The 16,502-nt window shown below is 51.6% G+C and overlaps 8 protein-coding genes across 8 annotated transcripts; 3 read left to right on the forward strand and 5 right to left on the reverse strand.

Moving 5' to 3' along the window:
- Positions 1 to 628: 628 nt before the first annotated feature.
- BJX67DRAFT_389663 (FAD-binding oxidoreductase) lies at positions 629 to 2,433 on the reverse strand (the record flags this gene model as incomplete). Its single annotated transcript, XM_071034528.1, has 7 exons — positions 629 to 960; positions 1,014 to 1,209; positions 1,266 to 1,294; positions 1,344 to 1,595; positions 1,641 to 1,723; positions 1,770 to 1,883; positions 1,929 to 2,433. The coding sequence occupies 7 exons, from the start codon at positions 2,431 to 2,433 to the stop codon at positions 637 to 639; spliced, it is 1,503 nt and encodes a 500-aa protein (XP_070883938.1). The 3' UTR covers positions 629 to 636.
- A 1,979-nt stretch (positions 2,434 to 4,412) lies between these two features.
- Positions 4,413 to 8,058, forward strand: BJX67DRAFT_360202 (exoribonuclease II). The gene is made up of 4 exons (XM_071029739.1): positions 4,413 to 4,732; positions 4,782 to 5,119; positions 5,174 to 7,968; positions 8,030 to 8,058. The coding sequence occupies exons 1-3, from the start codon at positions 4,553 to 4,555 to the stop codon at positions 7,788 to 7,790; spliced, it is 3,135 nt and encodes a 1,044-aa protein (XP_070883939.1). The 5' UTR covers positions 4,413 to 4,552; the 3' UTR covers positions 7,791 to 7,968; positions 8,030 to 8,058.
- Positions 8,059 to 8,458: 400 nt separating this feature from the next.
- Positions 8,459 to 9,292, reverse strand: BJX67DRAFT_383377 (ribonuclease H-like domain-containing protein; the record flags this gene model as incomplete). Its single annotated transcript, XM_071033445.1, has 1 exon — positions 8,459 to 9,292. The coding sequence occupies one exon, from the start codon at positions 9,290 to 9,292 to the stop codon at positions 8,459 to 8,461; it is 834 nt and encodes a 277-aa protein (XP_070883940.1).
- A 1,431-nt stretch (positions 9,293 to 10,723) lies between these two features.
- On the forward strand, positions 10,724 to 12,194 carry BJX67DRAFT_198066 (alpha/beta hydrolase family protein). The gene has a single exon (XM_071025422.1). The coding sequence runs from the start codon at positions 10,761 to 10,763 to the stop codon at positions 12,045 to 12,047; it is 1,287 nt and encodes a 428-aa protein (XP_070883941.1). The 5' UTR covers positions 10,724 to 10,760; the 3' UTR covers positions 12,048 to 12,194.
- On the reverse strand, positions 12,144 to 13,257 carry BJX67DRAFT_198043 (uncharacterized protein). Its single transcript, XM_071025419.1, has 3 exons — positions 12,878 to 13,257; positions 12,608 to 12,809; positions 12,144 to 12,482 (listed from the first exon to the last, which is right to left on the reverse strand). The coding sequence occupies exons 1-3, from the start codon at positions 13,096 to 13,098 to the stop codon at positions 12,240 to 12,242; spliced, it is 666 nt and encodes a 221-aa protein (XP_070883942.1). The 5' UTR covers positions 13,099 to 13,257; the 3' UTR covers positions 12,144 to 12,239.
- On the reverse strand, positions 13,258 to 14,096 carry BJX67DRAFT_198042 (uncharacterized protein). The gene has a single exon (XM_071025418.1). It carries the CDS (start codon positions 13,898 to 13,900, stop codon positions 13,418 to 13,420), a length of 483 nt encoding a protein of 160 aa, XP_070883943.1. The 5' UTR covers positions 13,901 to 14,096; the 3' UTR covers positions 13,258 to 13,417.
- A 46-nt stretch (positions 14,097 to 14,142) lies between these two features.
- Positions 14,143 to 16,086, forward strand: BJX67DRAFT_198049 (Zn(II)2Cys6 transcription factor). Its single transcript, XM_071025420.1, has 2 exons — positions 14,143 to 14,449; positions 14,495 to 16,086. The coding sequence occupies exons 1-2, from the start codon at positions 14,385 to 14,387 to the stop codon at positions 16,035 to 16,037; spliced, it is 1,608 nt and encodes a 535-aa protein (XP_070883944.1). The 5' UTR covers positions 14,143 to 14,384; the 3' UTR covers positions 16,038 to 16,086.
- Positions 16,086 to 16,502, reverse strand: BJX67DRAFT_198052 (uncharacterized protein). The gene is made up of 2 exons (XM_071025421.1): positions 16,417 to 16,502; positions 16,086 to 16,361 (listed from the first exon to the last, which is right to left on the reverse strand). The coding sequence occupies exons 1-2, from the start codon at positions 16,454 to 16,456 to the stop codon at positions 16,135 to 16,137; spliced, it is 267 nt and encodes an 88-aa protein (XP_070883945.1). The 5' UTR covers positions 16,457 to 16,502; the 3' UTR covers positions 16,086 to 16,134.

A 16,502-nucleotide genomic window follows, 5' to 3' on the forward strand; every position in this document is an offset into this window, starting at 1 on the left:
TGATCATTCAAGCGCCAGGATGCCACTGAGACAGGGCCAAGATGAGGCTGGAATCTAGCCCTAGGAGTCTCTGGGATGGAGTGGGGTGAGGTGCAGCGCCGCGTCAAAGTTCCCACAGGGAGCTCTGGATAGCTCGTCTCAAGATGGGAAAAGATAGGAAGGTCTCGATTGAAGAAAAGGACGTACAAAAATAGTGGAGATAAATATGGCAGCAGCCTGTCCCCGCTCCAGCGCTTAAGGATTCCCTGGCGCGTGCATTCTCAGCCAACGCCCACGCGAGCTTGTTTGGATCTGACGCAAGGCTCTGGCGCGAAGAGAAATCTGGGTGGACGATATTCTCCTTGATGAAACCTGAGTTCATCGCGTGTGGGCCAATAAAGTTGTTGATTTTGCTGGCACCCTGGCTCTTGGGCTCGGATCGTCGTGCCTCGTGTTGTCTGAACGGAGCGGTGCAAAGGTACGGCGGGTGGCATGCTATTTTTCGAGCCCTACTTTGAATAGATTGGGGAGCCGAGAAAAGCAAAAAAGTAGCTGATTGAAAGGAAGCTATATTATTGACATATGTACGTCTGACCCTAATTATCGGTGGGTCTTGCGAGTGACATATTGAGTACAGCATATATAAATAGTACGAATCTATCCGAGTCTAAATCCGCCGCTTGTACGCGTCTGGAAGAACTTCTCCGGATCGTAGGCCTTGCGCGCCTTGAGAGCCAGGTCCCTCGACGCTGGACTCATCCGGCCCCAGTAATCCTGGGGGTAGTAAGCGTCATTCATAAAGAGCGGCCGATATACATCGGGTAGTACGCCCTGCTCGATGTATCCCGAAATCATATTCTCGAACCCGTGATAGAGATTCTTGTTGGCGGCGTCAACTTTGTTGTCGCTGGCTGAGAAGGCGTACGAGAAGTCGAGTTCAATGATGATGTAGTCTTGATCTGCTGGGAAGTCTAGGAGATCCTATGGTAACGAGGATCAGATAATGTCACGCTTGGATATTTCAAGTGACTCACCCCTCCTTTGGCCTTGGCTTTGCTCGTGATAGTGCGAGGCATCGGTTGCAGGGCTATGGATCCTATGACGCCGGGGACGTCCAGGACGGTGTTGGTCATGTTAAACCAGTGGTCGTAATAGCTTTGCATGACTTCTGCGCCTACTTCCTTCGAGGGTAGAGGTGTTGTCTCGGTGGCAATCGTATACCGTTGTCCCCTAAATAATTAGATATATACCCAGAGCTTGTACGGAGATTTTGGAGGGGTACTTACTGGAGAATGAAGAAGTCGTTGTTTTTGAGCTAAACTCTCATTAGTATATGGCTTCAGAACCTATGAATAAGGACGAACCAGGTCGTAATAGGTGTCCCACGTTTTGGTGGTCTCGATAGGGTTGAGGGCCGTGAAGTTGTCAAAAACTCCTTTGGGAGGCTCGGGTCCATCGTAGAACAAGAACATGATCCAGGTACTGAGCACTGCGGCATGCTCAGATGTCACGATAATCGCCGCCTTGTCGTCCGGATAATATTCGGTGAAATCACGGACGGCCTGAAGGATCTCTGGTGTTTTGTCAGCGGTAAAGACGTAGTTGCCTCCCCAAACCTATACTCGTTAGAGTTTATTCCACCGTGCTTCTGGCAGACAAACCTTGGAAATAGGGTGCGTCTCGAGTGTATAAGACGTCACGACACCGAAGTTATTTCCCCCTCCCTTGAGAGCAGCAAAGAGGTCTGATATTGTTAGACTGACGGATACTTGGAACGGGGTGCAGCATACCAGGATGTTGCTGTGCATTAGCGTTGACAACGCTGCCGTTTGCTAGGACGACTTCGAATTCGACAACGTTGTTTGCCGCCCACCCGTACTGAGAGCTCAAGAAGCTCAATCCACCTGCTCGGGTTAGATACACCCTGCTGCACCAAGATTTCAACCTACCTCCGAGCATGTATCCCCCGACGCCTACACCACCGAGTCGACCTCCCACAATGGTTCGTTCACTGTTGACATCATCCAGGGCCTTCTGCGCCTCCTCCCAATCAAGCCCAGGGCCGACAATAGCGGTCTCGTCATCTGGGTTGTAGATGACTTGGTCAAGCCTCCTTGTGGAAAGAAGGAGCCCATCTTGAATGCTGGCAAAGCCGTTGTTGGGCATGTGGCCTCCGGATTTGATAGCAAAGAGACCATCCGTGTTGTGCAGCTCCTTGACAATGGTTGACACTTCTAGTGTGCTCGAGGGGTATGCGATACAAGTAGGACGCAGGTCGCCACATGCGGCGGACCAGTGGTTCTTCAATTCGGAGGCATAATCAAGTGAAAATGGTCTTTCAATCTCCACACCCTGTGCCTGGAGTGTCGAACAGATATCGGCAGCGGCAAGGGGGGCAAGACAAATTAAAGCTATTACCAAGGCGGCAGCACGCCAACCTGAATGACGGCCCATGGCGAGCTCAAGAGAGGGCGGAAGACAGTGCGGGAAGGAAAGACAACACTGGAATGGATAATCCGCGCTTGAATGCACCTGAGAACCTGGAATACATTGGGTGTTCCTCGCTCCATTATGTACATGTACCAGAGGTCTCGGGCGAGGAGAGGAGTGGGTCTAGGGTTCGCGGTATCCATCCCCCTCTGCGGTTTTCTTACAGTTGACTCGTCCTATTGTGGGCCACATGGACTCGTATAATGGGCCATTCTTACGGAATCGGGGTACTTTCTTCATACAGTAGGGGCGAAGTGAGTCCTGCGCGGATACGGATACTCGAATGGTGGAGGATACCGAAAGGTGGCTTCTCTTTCATCCACGGAACAGACTCGAGAAGGCCGTTCAATAGAGCCGATCGACGCTCGCTTACAGGCTCTCGTGGATCTGTCTTCACGAAGTGCGCAAACGACGTACTGACGGGTAGGCCAGTCATGAACGAACTCGTTTTGGCGAAAGAAGCCTCGGAATCACGAGTCAAGATAATCTGGGGTTGACATTTAACCACCGATTCCGCCAAAGATAAACGAACCGAGAGGAGGCTATGACAGCCGTTGGCTGGGAATGGAAAATCCAATGCCGGGTCATATCGCCCGCGTGTCTGGGAAATAAAGCGAAGCTGGCTTTGTGATCGACAGGCACTTCCCGCTCAATTCTGTCTCAAGCCGTGGTCGAGCTGTTTCCCTCGGCGTGCAACAAGAGCAACATGCGCAGCCTGCTTTTGTGAGAGAGATCCAGAGTCAATACGCATTTGAAACCTGAGAAGGAATTCCAGATGATCAAATTGGCCCATTTCTGTTTGACTGAGCTGGGAGATATCGCGGGATTATGGCCCATCAGCCTTCTCGAAGCGAGGTGAACAGCACCGACGCCTATTGGCGGGCTGATTCGATTAGCCCTTGTCGATGTCCGTCGTCCCCTGAAAATGCGGGGGGTGGGGACATTTTACCTCCTTCACAGAGACTTGACTCAGAATGGAAGTATCGGAGTCTGCCAACACATGAGCGTGAAGCCTGACGTCCTCAGGGCTGACTCGACAATTTCTTTTCGGAAGGGATTGCCTCGCGCTAAGCCTGTGGCGTGGAAGGTTTCTTGGTGCAAATCCCTCATTGGGACTCGTCTCACAGCGAGTGGTGATTACCGCGGCGCATATCTCGTCAACTGGATTGTTGCTCGGTGGCTACTTGGGTTGGGATGACAAAGTCGTGATAGCGCTGGGGCGGCCCATCACATGTGGGGAACCATGAACCAGCCGAGGATACATGAAGAGAATACCCCGATTGATGAGAATGGACTTATGGAGTTCATTGCAGCTCAGAGAAATAGCCGATGAAGAAGTCTAATGGACGCTTCGGACATTGATTGGGAGGTCATATTGAGAAGTATGTGCTTGTGTGGCCTATCGGGGGAAGAGTCGAAAACTCGGGATTGGTAGTTTGGCACCATAGGCATATCAGCGGCTCTGGGGGATAGTTGTATGCTCTCTCCATATACGGCAGCTCGCAAGCAAAGGTTGAACGTTCTGCTTTTCGCGCAGGTTGCGTGAGGGTTGGGAGTCTCAGGCAGAGCTCTTCAACGCCAAGTCAATATCCAAGGACGTTTGTGGGAGCGAGATGACGACAGACTCTGCACTGTCGCCTGTGACATTCTCATCGCTGTCCAGCAATTCAGGAGCAATTGCATCCTGAGGTTCTGGCGAAACGCGCGCCAACTTTTAGGGGAAGGGATTTGGCTTCGTCTGGTCAACCGTAAGAAGTGACCATCAAGAAACCATTTTTTATTTCATAAAAAGCCAATCATGAAACTTGCTGGTTGCAACAATTGCAATTGTTAATTTATGATGATGAGGATGAAGAGAGAAGAATATTCTTGATCGAAGCCATGGATATCTGGGGATTTGTGGTGTTAACTCGTCAACATGGGCTGTCACGTGAAAACCATACCGCTAAGGCGGTAAAATATTTACTGCCGGAAATATCCATCCATTTTTTGAGCTGTCGTGGCTCAATTTCTCGTCTCAGTCACCCCCATGCTTCGAAATAGATTGCACCACTCGTATTGAATTTTATGATGGGGCCTCATTATGCTGCTCAATATACCTAGCGCTCTGGCTCCCAGGAGGGTGACCTATTTGGGCCGTTCGCTCAAACTTCGTCGCTATGGGTCTTCGACATTCGCGAGTGCTCGTATAGGTTCAGGACAACGGCTTAAGAGAGGCCTGGTAGGGCCCTTAAGCTTACGGCATCTGAGTACAGGATCAGACGTTTGTGATCAGCTCCTCAGCTAGTCGAATATTACTAACCGGTTTGTAGAATGTCTCAACCAAAGAAGATCTGTTGCGAACACCCACCGTCATCGAAGATATACGGCTCAAGAGCGAGTTTGAGGAGAACGGGAACATTAGAGATTATTTGAGGAAATGGCAGAAGGTCAATCCGAATGTGTTGGATCCAGTCGGCGGGCCCGAAGGATTAAACAAGTCGCAATCTTGGGCTGGAAATATGGTGAACGACAATATGAACCACTTCGATGTTGGGGGTGATATTGCGCGAATGACCGGCGAAGAAATGTCCGATTTCGCCAACATTGCCGATGAAGAAGAGGGGACGCACACTTATCTGGAGCCAGGTGACTTGGTGGCCATCACAAGGTATGCAGCACGTGTTCGAAAATCTGTCGCAGATGCTAATCTTTAGCAATGTAGTAACGATGAAATGCTGAGGTTGGCTATATACGTCCGATCTGTTTTCAAGCAACAGCAAGTTTATACCGAGAGGGGGAAGTGGCGGATCGTTCACGGGAGAGACCTTGATTTCGTGGTCAAGGGATTTGTTTCCCGGGAAGCGGTTTCCTGCTTGCATCCGTACTTCCCGGACCGTCTTGCTACGAAGACGGCCGAAATGCAGTCTTCAATAGAGGGTGGTGTACCGCGGGAGGTAGGGGCAGATCTTCTAAAAAAGATGAGCGATTTCGGCTCTCAGGTGCAAGAACTATACAGAGCCAATGCCCCTCGATTCGACCATATTTATGACATAGTCGCTGCCGAGGAGGAACATTTGCCAATGACTTTAGAAGAATTAGCTTGCAAGGCCCTAGAGATCGAGCGCGAGCATTTGAATGATGTCATACTGTATGCGGTTCACCGAGCACTCCGCCAAAATCCTTTCCTGATAGAGAACGATCGAAGCTCTCTATTCACCAATCACTACGCCATAATTCCAGCTCGTGTCTCTGCGATACTCGAAACCGTCGCTACTTGGGCGCGTGAGCATCAGGAATACCTAGTCCGTGCTATGACGGGAAGGGATGTGAAAGAGCTGAAAGACCATCCAATACAGAAATTCGTTCAAAAGGCTCAGCGGTTGATTAGGCTTAACCGAAAGGTCCGTTCACCTACGACTGTTGCCGCTATTGGCCCAACTTCACATCGCTTTCAGGCCGGACAAGACGGTAATCCCACGGTGTACCGGGAGATGTTGACCGAGAAGTTCACCTTTGACGACAGGATGATTATCAAGTTTCTTCAGCTGTGGTGCATACCCCCGAGACGAATGACCTCGAGCACTTTGCGGTCCACTGGCTCGCACATTTTACGGGCAACGAGAATGTATAATACTATGGAGCTCAGTTCGGGATTTGCTCCCATGTTCCTACAGGAAATTGGAGTTTTCATGCCATGGGAAAATCTACACCTCCTAGATCAAGACCTGGCTCTTCCTGGGCATGGTCTCGCCTCGAGCTCTGACTCGATGTGGAGGGATGTGCAAAAGGCATCCAAAGATATTCGTGTGGATGACGTTGGGGACAAGATGAAAGATATGCGCAGGGACTGGGGAGAATTGCCCGTCTATTGCATCGATGATGTTGGCGCAGAGGAGATTGACGATGGAGTCTCGCTCGAACGTATACCAGGCTCAGATGACACCTTCTGGATCCGAGCGCATATTGCCAACCCAACTGCATTCATCTCTCAACAAGACAAGATTATACAATATGCTGCGTCTCGGATGCAGACGCTTTACGCTCCTGAAAGGACCTATCCGATGTTCCCAAAATCCCTGACGCAGGATCACTTCAGTCTTGCATCAGGCCGCCCTACCTTGACATTCAGTGCTAAAGTGAACCTCAACGGCGAAGTCTTGGATACGGATGTAACCAATGGTATCGTGAGGAATGTTGTTTACCTCACGCATGACAAGTTGCGGAGTCTCTTCAACTCCGGCGAGAATGAATTTATGCCACCGTTGACGGTCGGAGGACAGTTTACGAACTACCGTTCTCGCCCAGGCTTACGCGATACACTATCGCCTCAAGACGAGGACACGTTCCGAACTTTACGACAGCTTATGCTCGCGTTCCGTGAGTATCGCCGTCGGAACGGGGCCATGGACTGGCCCCTCCCGCCCGAGACTTCTATTTCAGTCAGTGTTGGCTCTGTTCCCATGGAGCCTTCGAAGATTGACGCCCAGACTGGACGTTACGTGTTAGGCGACCCAATCATCCAAGTACACCCAAAGAAGCTCGATCCCCACGAAGTCCCAGACATGACCAAGCGCTATCTCGTGTCCACACTCATGAACCTCGCCTGCTGGGTCTCTGCAAGGTGGTGTGCGGAGCGCAACATCCCAGCCGTGTATGATGGCACGTACTACCACCCCGAATATCCCCGCCTTACCAACGAAAATATATCCGAGTACGGCGGCGACGGGTGGCTCAAATATGCGCCCCCCAAGGGTGTATCATCCTCCCGCCCCCTCCACCACACCGCATTGGGTCTTGACGCGTACATCAAATCAACCAGCCCCCTTAGACGTTACACCGACGTCCTCGCCCACTACCAGATTGAGGCCGCCATCCGCTTCGAGCACGAACATGGGCGCCGCCTTGACGGCACAACGTCCGATATCTCCGCACTCCCCTTCACGCACGACGATGTGGAAAACTACATCTCCGGCTCCCGCTGGAAACGCAACCGCCTCCGCATCTGCGAACGAAACTCAAAACAATACTGGGGGTGCATGTTCCTCTTCCGCGCATTCTACTTTAACGAGTGCGAACTCCCCGACAGCTTCGAATGTATCGTCCACATGCGGGGCGACCAGACATCCATGGCCGGAACTCAGTTGCAAGATGGCTATTTCGGCGCTATTGCTTCGCTCGGCCTTCGCTGCCACATCACCGCGCCACCGGACTTGGGGGATATCAATATCCTCACCGTTGTAGACGCGAAAATCACCGGTGTCAACGTGGCGCGTGGGCTTGTGGCCATGCAGGCGACGCGGGTCGTGAAGCCTTTCAAGCGCGTTGGGGAGTGGGCGTGATTGCTGTGTCTACCCCTCTGGGTGTATACCCGGCACTTTTATCGAGCACCCTTTTTGGACCTGCGGCGCTGAAGGACGCCACAGACCTTTCAATGTACACTAGACTCAACCTCATAGAAATCTGTATAATACTTGAGTGAACATCCAAAGACCCATGCACGACCGCAATATTAATAAGGTAGAATCTCCCCCGATGCTAACATCCTCGCATCCCTTCTTTACTTACTGAGTACTCGTAGCTGTCATCTACCCTGAACAGCCCCCCAAGCGCACTACCCAACACAGTCAACGCAGCATCCTTACTTTCCCTGAGGAACCTCCATTCCAGCTCCCATTGCTAACGGCAAAGGCAAAATCACTGCCGCGAGGCATGTCATGTGTGACTGTCTTTTTGACTGGTGACTTTGGGCAGTACATTTAGGAAGGAGAGTGCTTGAGTTGAATTTGTGGTTGGAAATTTGACTTCATTCAAAAGACCAAGTAAATGAATAGAACGTTCTCTTCCTTCATTCCTTTGTCCTCCACTAAGTTCCATCTTTGGATCGTTGACAAATCGTTGACAAACGGATGCGAGAACCCCAGTACATGACAAGAAATAACCAATCTTGATAGGTACCCAATTTGACCCTCCCATTTCAGCCCATCTCCTCTCACAAAGACAGATCAACTTAAAGGAAGTCTCCAACATCATCATACCCCTCATTATCCGAAAAATTGCCCCTATCAGTTGGGAAATTCGTCTGAATCCGCGCCTCAACCTCCGCCCACTCCCTCAACCTCGCCTCATCAGTACAGGCGAGCAACAGATCCCTCGTCGCCCGCGTATCCTCCGCACAATCATGCTGTCCACCCTGGATCCTCCGACCCAGAAACACCTCCGCCAACTTTCTTAACCCCCAAACCCGACACGGCTCCCTCCCCGCCGCAGCGGCAACAGCCTCCTTCGTCACAATCTGCGTATCGACGCACCGCAGATGAACCATATTCAGCGCCACCAGGTCATTCTGGAGCGCGTGTCCGACAAGGATCGTATCCCGGTCGATGAGCCTGAACAGCGCCGCCTGCGCGCCCTGTACCCCCCTCACGAGCCGGTTCCTCGCGCCGTACGTCTTGAATGTCGAGGGGGAGAGCCCACTGTAGCGGGTGCGCCAGCTGGTGATGCTCTCGGGGGGGTTGACGCAGATGTCGAGGATTGTTTCGCCCGTAAGGACGTCGACGGCGACGATTTGGCCTAGATAGCTGGTGTTCGTGGGGCCGATGCCGACCATTTCGCAGTCGATGGCGACGATCTTGCGCTTTTCGACTTTCGGGGTGGATGCGGGGGCCGTAGGAGTCCCTGTTGGGTACCTGCTTGAGAGTAGGGTACCCCTGGAGTGGCACTTGCTTGCCAGATTCTGCAAGATAGCAGCGTGCTCTGCTGCTATGGTGGTATGCCCGCTTGTGGTAGTAGCGAGGGTTGTCGTGGGAGTTCGGTTTGCGGCTTTGGACTTGCCTCGCGACATGGTGAAGGTCGTTGGTGGATGTTATATATAAGATATAGATATTGGAGGGTGTGTGTAAAGAGTAGTAAGGTGGATATCTGTATCAGATATCGAGTATAGCAATAGAGAGCTGATGTATAACTGTGTAAAGCAGGCTTTCAGGGTAGTTTGGTAGAGAGAATGTGTGAGCAGAGGGTGGTAGAAGAGAAGACCAGGGCAGAGAAGAAGGGGCAATAAGTAGCCCACTCTTCGGATTAACTCCAGACCTCACCATATGACCTTGCTCTTCTGGTGGTTCGGAACTTTGCAAGCAGCTCAGTTAGGGTTGGAGTTTGGGTTTGCTCTTGTTTCCCCCCTGCGCGGACACACCAGCCACGCGGACGCTCAGGAATTGAGTCATGGGCGCTATCACTTTCTATCCGATGCAAAGAGCTATTGACGTTCAGGAACTTGAGAAACCTGTAGGTACCATCGGATCGAACGGGCCGGAGCGCTGTCTTTTGAGCTCCGCTGGGGTAGGAAGGCTCAAGCGTAGGGTAGGACATCATAGCGAATGACGCATTTGAAAATCCTTGAAGCTACTTTTGAGTCAGAGCTTTGGTTGCTAACGGAGAGAGTGCGGAACGCAGTGTGCCATGTGGCCCTGGGACTGTCGATGCACTCGGTTCTGTTCGTGCAAGGAGGACGAGGCATTTCGTCATGGGGGCGAACGGGAGATCCGGGTCTCTACCCCTGGAAAGACAAGTAGATTAGAGTCTATTTCCAGGTTCGGAGTTGATTGGGTGGGAATAGAGAAGAGGACTTGCCCAGAGAGTAAACGATCATGATTGGACGGGATTGATGAAGGAAAGAAGCTTTCAGCGACGGCGCAGAAGATATAGTCATCTTAATACTTTCGAGCGAGAGCTTCATACAAGCCAAGGTATAGCAATGAGGAAGGAATAGAGGAGACGAGGAACCGAATTGTTGTTGGCCTTTTAAGTTCTCTGACAATTAATTGCATTCACTAGTCTGATTAACCTCGCTACCATGACTTGATGTGCATTCACATGGTCATGCATAGCCACCCTAATAGGCGGAAGCTTATATCTGAGTGAAATTGGTGCTTATTGGTGCGGTTTAAGCAGAGCCCTGGAAGAATGTCATTGTTAATGACCAAAATCCGGCTTTAGAGCTTCTACAGGACTCGAAAAGAAAGTTCTAGGACGAGCTGTTCCGTCCTTTTTGGGGCTGTTCCAGGGGAATACAGTACGAAACTATAACGGCTGTTTGGAATTCCGTACTAGCTCAGAATCCCTGTTGACAGAGCTGGGATATACTGCTTGCTAAAAGTGGTAGGGCTGAATTTGAGTTCCCTGGGCAAGTTATGTACGCATAGCTTACTCATCTACATGTAGTGCAATTATCCCCTGGGTTATTTTCTTCTCATTCACGACACACCATCCATCGTCATCCTCGTCGCGCCTCGGATCTTCCGCCCATCACTTTTATGCTGGGAAAATGGATTTCCCGGCGCCCCTGGCGCATACCAAATAATCCGCTGGTCGGGAAATCACCCCCCAGAAAGTTTTTATCCCAATCCAGCGCGACCCGCCAGCGCAACCAGATCATCCCGCGCGGGATTCACACCGCGCGGGACCGGCTCCTCGCGCCAGTAAATGGACGCAGAGGAGCTCGAACTTTATTCACGGAGTCCATCCCATCTATCCTTGTCCCTCCGGCCATCTTCATTGGCCTCCTCCTCGCACTTTGGACCTGGAAATGCTTTTGGATTGTGGTTCTGCAGGATAGGCTCCTGTACCTCTCATGGCTGCCGCCTCTCTCGCGTTCTGAAAATATATCGGACTATGAGGGTGAGTTCCGCGGTGTGCAGTGGACGGAAAAGCGTATTCGCAGTTTGGACGGGACGAAGCTTGCGCTATGTGAGGGTCGTTTCCCCTCCAAGCCCTCGGAAGGTAGCGTTGTGCAGAGGAAGAAGTCAGTGGTCATTTGCTACTTCCAGGGGAATGGTGGGTCGACGCCGTTACGGCTACCGCTGCTTTCTCAAGTTATGTGCGCGATAAAGGAGGCTTCTGGCTCGTCTGATACAAATCATGTCGAGTATGTCGTGGTTGCCTTATCGTACCGCGGGTACTGGAAGTCCTCGGGTCGTGCGACGCAATCTGGGATCGAGACCGATGCCCAGGCATTTCTGGAGTGGGTTCGTGAAACTTACGCGACGCCGGATACTGATCTTCAGGTTGTTCTATGGGGACACAGCTTGGGCGCAGCCGTCGCCAGTGCGGCTACTGTTACGCACCTTGCTCGTACACCCTCGAAAGGACCATCCAAGGAGGAGACAAGTCCAGGGACCGTGGCCCTGCCGATTGCAGGCTTGATTCTCGAAGCACCGATTTCCAGCATTAAAGATATGCTGATTAGTCTGTACCCGCAGAAGTGGCTGCCGTATCGGTATTTGTGGCCTTTTTCGTGGAATACGTGGGACGTTGCAGCAACTCTGGAGCGGTTGGCTCAGTACAAGAAGGGAATTCCTTCGAGTACTGCCTTGTCCGTGGGGAATGCGAGTACTGTCCCTCCGATACTATTAATGTCCGCCGAGAACGACGAAGTTATCCCGCTGTGGGTGGCGGACCACCTGGAGGAGAGGGCGAGGAACCTGCATCATGACGTTAAGAGGAAAAACGTCAAGGCGGCTTTGCATGTCGAAGGACCGTTGAAGGTAGATGGCAGAAATGCCTTGGTGGATTTTATTCTGAGAGTGTCTGGAAGCAAATAGATAGTCAAATACCTGGGTCTAACCTTTTCACGCTCCTGGGAATATGAGGCCGTTCTGCTCGGATATCTTCCCTGCAACTACACCCGTTACAGTCGCGAGCCGTTCACAATGTGTATTGCAGCATTATGGTACGAGTAAAATCTCAAACAATAAGGTGAAAACAAATCAAGGAACACGTCTAAACCCATCACACTACTTCCTCCAACGGTTCAACTCCCCATTCTCCAAAATATTCTTCCCATCCGCACTGCCCTCAACCGCAAGATCAACCATGGCTCCCGCCAGCGTATTTACCTTAATCGACGGCCCCAGCGAATACACCATACTCTGCAGCGTGAAGTTCTTCGTAAGAATAAAGCCCGGACGCAGAATATACACCTCAATCTTGCCTCGCGCTTCTTCTTGGTGTGCCAGGAGCTCATTCTCGACTTGGCCCTGTACAGAAAGACACATTCTCTCAGTTAGCATCAGGATCTCGGACTGTGATGCATCATATACTCGGGCGATTCGCAAGTGGAAAAAAAAAAAAAAAAAAAAAAAAAAAAAAAAAAAGTACGTACGCGGATCTTCCTAATATCCTGCAAGAACCAGAGTGGCTTCTCTTGGTCACGGGTGGCCGCGATGCCGCTGCAGTAGATAAACCGGAATGGCTTGCCGCTTGACGGAGAAAGGTTGGAGAATGCCATGACACCAGCCATGGTATAGTCGACGTTAATGCGGCGGTACATGTCCATGTCGGTGCCGCCTATTTGGCCAAGTGCCCTACTCCAATTTTCGAGGGTGAGCGATACTTAGTATGTTCAGGGTAAGTGGAGGGTAAAGCTGCGTACCAGACACACGCTTCCGCGCCCTGAAGTTCCTGTAAAAGTGACTCGGGGTAGTGGAGGAAGTCGTCCAGTATCTTCACAGTGACTTTGGGGTTTTTGGTGACTGGTTCTGGGAGAGGTTTTCTTGATAGGACGATTATCGAGGTTATGGATGGGTTTTCGAGGACTTGGGCGAGGACTTCGGTGCCCACGAAGCCGGTGGTTCCTGTGAGGATGATCTTCATTTTGCAGCAAGGTCTTGATCTTGGTATTGATATCTATATTCTTGAAAGATGTAGAGAGGGATTTAAGAGGGCGAAGCGCATGTTTATCAATCCTGTCTTGATCCCAGCAGACATGGCTGACTCAGCCATCAATCCTCCACAGAACCCCCAGTTTTACGTCTCGGAGGAGCCTGAAGGTTCATCCGAGTCCTGTTGTGAGGCCGCTGGAAGAAAGGGCGGGACATCTTGAACTGTGTCTGAGCATATGAATTGCCCCGCTTTCCGGCTTGCCGCCGACGTTGAGCTCGTTTACTTTGCGGCAAATGGGGCTTCTTTTGGACTAGTGCCGCTGGGCATTCAAAAGCTTCCAACAATTCAGTGCCTCGCATCGACTCCCGCTGGAGGTTTCCCTCGTATTCTTGGCTTTCTCATGGAGCCTGGTATCGCTTTGTGCACACCCATTGGGCAGACTTACTTCGCGCCTCCAGCCTCGTCGATTGTTGTCTGAACCTGGCTCGGAGGCGCATCTCCCCGACGGATAGTAAAGTAAGTGCACGTTTGGAGATGCAAGCCAAGGCTGCTCCCAAACGCCACGATCCCCATCATCACAATTGGAGAAATTATGGTATGATCGTCGAGCGCGGTTTGGGCGCCGCTTGCTCCAGCGCGCGCGCGGAGATGATTGAATATCTGAATGCGAACCCTGGCGCGATGACTCAGTCATCTGGAGAGACCCTGCTTCTTCTGCTTCTTTTCTCCTCCTGCGTGAGCTTGACTGCCACGCAGAGGTGCCTGGTTCTCGTACTGCAAAGAGAAGACACATCAAGTCGAGAGATTCGTTAGTAAGCGGCTCAATCGATGATGATTAACTTATTTTCAGAGCATGTCCAAGATTTAGAGACCAGCGGTATTCGTCTTTTCGCAAACGTCCTTCGAGGATGCGCAGTGTAGAAAGACATGTTGTGAGTCCTCACGAAAGAGGAAGACTTCTCACGTGCCCATGCATTGCCGGTCAAAAACTTTCACGTCTCTCTCAATGATTAACAAGTTGTCGTTTTCAGGCTCCTTGAGTCAGCTCTGTTCTTCCATCGTCTGAAATTGCGCTTTACTACGCTGGGCTAAGCGCAGAGCCATCAAGGCCAACCTTCAGGGGCCGATCTTGAATCGGATTTGCACACAAGAAAATTGAGGAAGGGGATGCGACGATCCACCGTGGTCATATCGAGACGCAGCCGATGACACTAACGGAGATAGGCTCGAGTCCCACGATGATAGGAGATCGGTGACGAGTTCCTCGCGCGTTCAGTATGTCCACACTGATCCGCAGTCGAGTTGGCAGACTCAAGTCCAGAACCGGCTGCAACACTTGCAAGTGCGTCACGCTTCCCCTGTGCAATGGCCTGGGCTGACTTTACAGGATCCGCCGAGTGAAATGCGGAGAGGAAAAACCTCACTGTATCCGGTGCACCAGCACAGGACGACAATGCGACTACGGCGGTCCGTCTGCACCTGAGCGTTACACAGGAGTTCCTCGGATCTTGCCGACAGCGTCTCGGGAATCTCGGGAGAGACGTGCGTTCGAATATTACTTTTTCCAGGCTGCACCGTCTCTATCAGATGCCCTGGACCTGACTTTCTGGCGTGGCACGGTTCTGCAGATCTGTGGCTCCGAACCAGCGGTGTGGGATGCAATCGTCGCGCTGAGCACGCTGTATGAGCATCCTCCGTTAGTCAAAGTGCCGCCTACCTACCAGGTTGAGCACAGTGATCGACTTGTATTTCCCCAGTCTCAAAGCCATCGGGAAGCCCTCTTGTGGTACTCTCGCTCTTTACGCGGGATTCAAGGCCAGATCGAACGAGGTGTGGCCGATTACACTGTCGCCCTGGTGACCTGCGTCCTTTTTCTGTGCATCGAGATTCTTCAGGGGAATGTGAAAGCTGCCTTGGAGCTGTACAGCCGTGGCTCACAATTGCTATCATCGGCTCGGACAATATCACGGCTGCAAGAAGCTATTAAGCCGATTTTAGTTCGTATTGGCACATCGGCTATCATAATCAATGGAGTCGAACCGACACCAGATCGGAAGCCCATCTCGAGGTCTTCAGACGTCCCTTTTACGTCGCTCTTCGGGGCCCGAACAGCTCTTCACAAGCTGGTTGCTGACTGGAAGGTGTTTGACTGCGATTGTGCCGTGTATCGTCAAGAAACGCACAAAGACCCCGACCTGAGAATGCCACATACTTTGCAGCAGCGCCAAAACGCTCTCGAGGGACGCCTCCTTGCCTGGTACCAACAGTTTTGTGCCATATGCGGAGCCTCCGCAATCAAGCCTTTTTCACCACAAACCCTACCTACTGAGCAACAGGGAGTTATAGCAATCCTACTCATGACCTACAAAAGTATACTCATTCTGACGCGAACCGGACTGTCTATCACGGAGACATGCTACGACGCACACGAGGCCGAGTTCGCAGATATAATTGCATATGCCCCCACCGCACTCGCTGCGACGGCCACAGAAAACGGACAACAGCCGCCGTTCATATTCGATATGGGGTCTGGCACGTCGCTGTTCATCACGGCCCTAAAATGCCGCTCTCCATCTCTCCGTCGCCAGGCGTTGCGCTTCTTACATCAGTCTCCACCGCTGCAGGGAATGTACTTTTCGCATTCAGCATCGGGTTTTCTCGCGGCGATTGTCGCGGTCGAGGAGAGAGGTAGTCGATGTTCCGAGGAGGAATTGTCGTTAGATGGTCTGCTAGGTAGTCCGGGGTGCATCCCTCCAGAGAGCCAGAGAGTATTCTCACTGCACCGAGTGCCCTGGAGAACGGCTGAAGGAGAGATGAGGACCGCATTGAAATACTCAAGAAGGGAAATCATAGACGGGGAGATGCACGTTTTCAACGAGACGGTCGTCCTCCCAGCTCGATCTCCCCATAAAGCGTTATCTGTCCTCTAAACGCTTTGGTCGAACCCAATGTCGGTCGGGTCAAATAAGGCTTCGATCACGTTTTATAATACCCTTAATGAATGCGTTCTATATATACCCATGTACTCTATTTATCTTTCGTCTTCTGGTATAACTCCTTGATCAACCTTGCCAATTCCTCCGACTCGGCCCTCACCCACGGCATTGCATGATGATAATTGATCTCGTACAGAGTCGCCGTATCCCGGTCGTAGTACTTCGCCAGCTGGTCCCGCCCAAGCGGCAGAAATTCATCTTTCAACCCATGCAGATGCACCGTCGGTATCCGGATCACCGTATCCGGCTCGTCCATCTCTACATCAAGTCAGCACACACCAGAGCCAGTAAAAAAAAAAAGGATGGAACATACGATATCCAATCTCCCCCTCCATCGGCTTCCCCCCACCCATACAACAAACCCCAAACTTCAACCGTATACCATCCACAACCCCCCTA

This window comes from Aspergillus lucknowensis (assembly GCF_044049455.1).
Source record: "Aspergillus lucknowensis strain CBS 449.75 chromosome Unknown BJX67scaffold_36, whole genome shotgun sequence".
Taxonomy (NCBI): domain Eukaryota; kingdom Fungi; phylum Ascomycota; class Eurotiomycetes; order Eurotiales; family Aspergillaceae; genus Aspergillus; species Aspergillus lucknowensis.

Bases quoted from the DNA above. Each gene is read 5' to 3' on its own strand.
- BJX67DRAFT_198052 (XM_071025421.1), bottom strand. From the start codon at position 16,456: ATGGGTGGGGGGAAGCCGATGGAGGGGGAGATTGGATATC. The intron at 16,362-16,416 runs GTATGTTCCATC...GACTTGATGTAG, and splicing joins GGAGGGGGAGATTGGATATC to AGATGGACGAGCCGGATACG.
- BJX67DRAFT_198042 (XM_071025418.1), bottom strand. From the start codon at position 13,900: ATGTGTCTTCTCTTTGCAGTACGAGAACCAGGCACCTCTGCGTGGCAG.
- BJX67DRAFT_198043 (XM_071025419.1), bottom strand. From the start codon at position 13,098: ATGAAGATCATCCTCACAGGAACCACCGGCTTCGTGGGCACCGAAGTC. The intron at 12,810-12,877 runs GTACGCAGCTTT...AAATTGGAGTAG, and splicing joins GGCGCGGAAGCGTGTGTCTG to GGCACTTGGCCAAATAGGCG. The intron at 12,483-12,607 runs GTACGTACTTTT...CTTTCTGTACAG, and splicing joins AGGATATTAGGAAGATCCGC to GGCCAAGTCGAGAATGAGCT.
- BJX67DRAFT_198049 (XM_071025420.1), top strand. From the start codon at position 14,385: ATGTCCACACTGATCCGCAGTCGAGTTGGCAGACTCAAGTCCAGAACC. The intron at 14,450-14,494 runs GTGCGTCACGCT...CTGACTTTACAG, and splicing joins ACCGGCTGCAACACTTGCAA to GATCCGCCGAGTGAAATGCG.
- BJX67DRAFT_360202 (XM_071029739.1), top strand. From the start codon at position 4,553: ATGCTGCTCAATATACCTAGCGCTCTGGCTCCCAGGAGGGTGACCTAT. The intron at 4,733-4,781 runs GTTTGTGATCAG...ACCGGTTTGTAG, and splicing joins ATCTGAGTACAGGATCAGAC to AATGTCTCAACCAAAGAAGA. The intron at 5,120-5,173 runs GTATGCAGCACG...TTAGCAATGTAG, and splicing joins GACTTGGTGGCCATCACAAG to TAACGATGAAATGCTGAGGT.
- BJX67DRAFT_198066 (XM_071025422.1), top strand. From the start codon at position 10,761: ATGCTGGGAAAATGGATTTCCCGGCGCCCCTGGCGCATACCAAATAAT.